Below are 4,445 nucleotides of genomic sequence, written 5' to 3' on the forward strand. Positions count from 1 at the left end.
TAGGCTTTTGTTCATTTTAATCTTGATACGTTTAAATGATTGGTTTTAATTTTTGTACTTTTAAGAAGTGACCTGCTTAATACCTCATTCAATAAATTTATTAAAATGCACCCTGTAAATTTTTTATTAAAGGATTCTATGCTAAATAAGTTTTGTAAATGGAAATCAAAATAGTCAATTTTTTCAAATTACACGACCAAAATGAATTGAAGATAAAAGAACGGAAATCAATTTTATATTTAATCCTGAAATTAGTTCTTATATATATGGCTACCATGTTGAATAACTTCTATATAAGAAATTAAACAGAGCAGCCATGTTAGCATTATCTTCTTTCTTCTTCCTCAAGATTGTTTCTAAGCAATAGAAAAGGGGTGGTCATTTGGAGAGCACTGTGAACAGAACTGCAATAATAAAGTGGTAGCTGCAAAAACTTGTACTGAATCGCCAATTTTTCATCTTCATTTTTCTCTTCCAATATAAATGGAAGTTGATGATAAGTTAACGGCTTCAACCATTGTTGGTGTAAATGATCTGATGGCATCGAGGAGGCTGAACCACAATGCGAGCGAGCGCAATCGCCGAACGAAGATCAATCTTCTATTTTCTTCTCTTCGCTCTGTTCTTCCTCCTCACGATCAACGGGTAAGAACAAAAAAATTCCGTGATCAAAATCCGACGAATCGATCCAGGTCGGTGTAGCCTCTTTGTGAGAAAGAAAAGGAAACAAGAAAAATTTGATCTGAAATTATCGATTTTAAAAGATTTATATCAATACTAAATCTCAAAAACTTAAAAGCCCTATTTAGAGATTATTTACCTATAAATTCCTTACTTTCGTTATCGGTATTTGATTTTTGATTTTTAGTTTTTAAAAATTGTCTATAAACACACCTTCCACTTATAAATTTCTTACTTTATCATTTTTTTTTTTTTACCAATATTAGTTTTCAAAAATCAAGTTAAATTTTGAAAACTAAAGTAGTTTTAAAAACTTGTTTTTGTTTTTGAATTTGGTTAAGAATTCAACTTTTATATTTAAGAAAGAATTAGTTTTAAAAAACCATAAATAGAAAACGAAATGGTTATCAAATAAGATCATAGTTTTTGAAAATTAAGTCTATTTCCTCTCAATTTCTTATAATCATGTTGTTGAATTCTTAACCAGATTAAGAAAACAAAAATAAGTGTTTAAAAACTACTATTTTTAGTTTTCAATACGTGACTTGGTTTTTGAAGACCAAATCAACTTTTGAAAACTAAATAAAAAAGTAACTTTTAATAAACTTGTTTGTGTTTTTTGGAACTTGGCTAATGATTCAACTATTTTGCTCGAAAGATGTAAACCATTTTAAAAAATGAGAGGAAATATGTTTAATTTTTAAAAACACAAAAACGACGAACTAGATACTAAATGGAACTTAAATGGAATTTGATTTATGCAGAAGAGATTAAGCAATCCAGCAACAGTTTCAGTTGCACTAAACTACATATCAAATCTACAAAAGCAAGTGGAGGAACTTGTTGAGAAGAAGAAACAGCTCATGATTTCGATGATTACGAGGAGATCACAAGAAGAAAGCAGCTCAAGCTTGTTGGCTGTTTCAACCAATAGCCTTAGTGAAACAGAAGTTGTCCAAATAATTTCCACCTTTCATGGAATCCCTTTGTCTTGCATCTTGCTTGGTTTACAAGAAGATGGGCTTCACCCTCTTAATATTTCTTCATCTCTGTCCTTTGGAGGAAGAATCTTTTACCATTTACATCTTCAGGTAACTAATATGTATTATTTCTATTTTAGTGTTAACGTGAACCTAGTTCAACGGTTAAGTTATATTTTTCACTAAGAAGTAAGATGTTTGAATGACCTTCTGCTTCACTTTCGATCAAGATGTTAGAGGTTTCTGAAAAAAGTATAAATATTAATTTTGAATATTACTTTGGTTCTTGTATTTTAAATCCTGATTTATTTTGATTCTTGTACACTTAAAATGTTCATTTTGATTCTTGTACTTTCAATTTCTTCATTTTTTTGTCTTCTAAGTAGGGGTGTACATGAGTTGAGTTGAGGATGTTTTTTGGACTAACTCGAAAATTCGGATTGACATAACCTAAAGAACCCAAAAAAAGTCTCTAACCCAACCTAACCCAAACCTTAAAATTCGGGTTGGGTTGTTGGGTTATAATTTATTTTTTTTCTTTTTAATTAAAAATAAGTAAATTTATATACAACACATGACTAGTAACTAAAATCTCATAAAATTCAAATGCTAAATACTAAATATATAAAATATTTATTGCAAACTTTAAATAAAGACAAATATCATAACAATTTTAAAAGAAAAATATTTAAAATTCACAAATTAATCAGTACAAAAATAATAAAATTTTAAACAAAAAGAAATATATAAAATATATTTTATTTAAATATATAAAATTCGGGTTAGGTTGACCATTTTAGCCAACCCCCAACCTTACCCAACCCAACAAAAATAGAAAAAATTTAACCCGACCCAACCTAAAAACAAAACTAACCCAACCCAACCCTTATATTTTGGGTTGGGTAGTCCGGATTGTTCGACTTGTCGGATTATTTGAACACTCCTACTTCTAAGAGTGAATATTTTGGTCTCCTAAATAAAATAAAAATGAAGGAACCAAAATTGTTACTCTATTAAAACTATAGAGATCAAAATAAACATTTTGGAACGAAAATTCTTTAAAGTATAGGGACCAAAATAAACCAAAATTTGAAAATACAAAGACAAAAAAATGAACATTTTGATTGTACTACGAGAACCAAAATGTACCAAAAGCCAAAAGTATAGTAATCCTGTAGGGGTAGTTTTATGATTAAAGCAATATCATCATGTTTGACATTAGGTGTGAAACTTGGATGGATTAAGATTTAGGTTAAATAATTAGTAAAAAAAGAAAAAAAAAATTATCATCAAAATGAGCATAACTTCAACTGTAATTGATATGTACTTTTCGTCTAATTTCCATATATTCCACTTGTTATACCTGTACTACAAAAAGCTGAGTGTATATATATATACAAAAAAACACAAATTTTTCCCAAATTATATATATAGGGAAAAAGTCTTTAATATAAAGACATCATATAAGCTCTGTGTTTTATGCCATGTGTAAGGTTTCCATGTTCATAAAAGTGAAAACGGTTGGTCTAAGAGTTTATATTAAATGACATTGATGAAAATATAGTGAGAAATATCAAAATAAAATAATCTCTAAGATGAATTCAAACTCGCCTCTAGTACAAAAACATTTTTCATATCAACTACCAAACTTATTAGAATTACACCAATTCATATCATATTACACATGTTGTTTTTTATTTGTTCGAGTTTCAACTATCATGGGGTAGGGATGTTCATGAGACCAGGACAGTTTTTCCATCCACGTTTCCACTCTCTATTTAAGTTCTCATCTCTACGCCATTTTTCGTTTGATTTCGTTGTGTGAGATTACCTTATCGAAAATTATTCTTCACTATTTGTGATTAATATCTTCTTAATTTTGATTAAGTAAATTACTTTTTCTAGTTTTCTATTTAAATAGTTGGTTTACAAAGAAAAAAATTCGTTTAAAAAATACTCTTAAATTTTCGAATAAAGAAAATTAATATGTCATAAAATTTTAAATTTAGAGTTTATTTATAGATTTAGATAAAAAAAAGAAACCAAAATGAAAAATAGAGTAGGATTGAGCATGGGATTCAAACATTTAACCTTCTAGTCGAGAATATGTTAACTAAGCCATGTTGCTTAGATTAGACAATTGCATATGATTAAATTGAAGATTTGAAAATAAATAGCGCCTAACTTACATAAATTTGCATTATCAACTTCGAAGACGAGAGGTTCAATCTTCTATCCCACATGTTGAAAAAAGAAAAACACTTCTCCCACCTCATCTTGGTAACTATATTTTTTGTAAAGAATTTGATAACTATCTTATATTAATTTTCTTATCAGGGTAAAGAGCTTTCGTTTTCATAAAAAGCTCCTTCATTGAAGTATTTAAGGTTTATGGCACATTTAAGCCTTTTGTGAATCTAAACCCGTGGATAGGATCAATGAAGAATTTAAAGATGTGCATCTTTAAATAATGATTCTACTTTTCTTGTTCCTTTCTGTCTTTTGTAGGTTGAGAAAGAAAGAGAACGATGGAATCCAAAATTTTGAATGACAAAGTGATGCCATTATATGATAATATTTATTATTTGCAAACATTTTATAAGAAATATTAGTCCCCATAATAATGATTTTGTTTTAAGTTTTTCAGTCGGGAAGTGATGCCTTTTTTTTTAGTTTCTTGTAATGATAACTTTTAGATGTCTTAAAGAAATTAATTGGTAGTCAAATTTCGAAAACAAAAATAAATTTTTAAAAATTATTATTTTAAATTTTCAAAACTTAATT

The 4,445-nt window shown here is 28.1% G+C and overlaps 1 protein-coding gene across 1 annotated transcript; it reads left to right on the forward strand.

The window, feature by feature from the left end:
- Positions 1-483: 483 nt before the first annotated feature.
- LOC120073643 (transcription factor ORG2-like) lies at positions 484-4,208 on the forward strand. Its single transcript, XM_090312015.1, has 3 exons — positions 484-645; positions 1,449-1,772; positions 4,170-4,208. The coding sequence occupies exons 1-3, from the start codon at positions 484-486 to the stop codon at positions 4,206-4,208; spliced, it is 525 nt and encodes a 174-aa protein (XP_090168141.1).
- Positions 4,209-4,445: the final 237 nt, after the last annotated feature.

The sequence above is a fragment of the Benincasa hispida genome, chromosome 3 (genome assembly GCF_027475165.1).
Source record: "Benincasa hispida cultivar pf3 chromosome 3, pf3_genome.v1.1, whole genome shotgun sequence".
Lineage (NCBI taxonomy): Eukaryota > Viridiplantae > Streptophyta > Magnoliopsida > Cucurbitales > Cucurbitaceae > Benincasa > Benincasa hispida.

Coding starts and splice junctions, on each gene's coding strand:
- LOC120073643 (XM_090312015.1), top strand. CDS start 484: ATGGAAGTTGATGATAAGTTAACGGCTTCAACCATTGTTGGTGTAAAT. Junction 646..1,448: donor TTCCTCCTCACGATCAACGG/GTAAGAACAAAA, acceptor TTTATGCAGAAG/AGATTAAGCAATCCAGCAAC. Junction 1,773..4,169: donor TTTACCATTTACATCTTCAG/GTAACTAATATG, acceptor TGTCTTTTGTAG/GTTGAGAAAGAAAGAGAACG.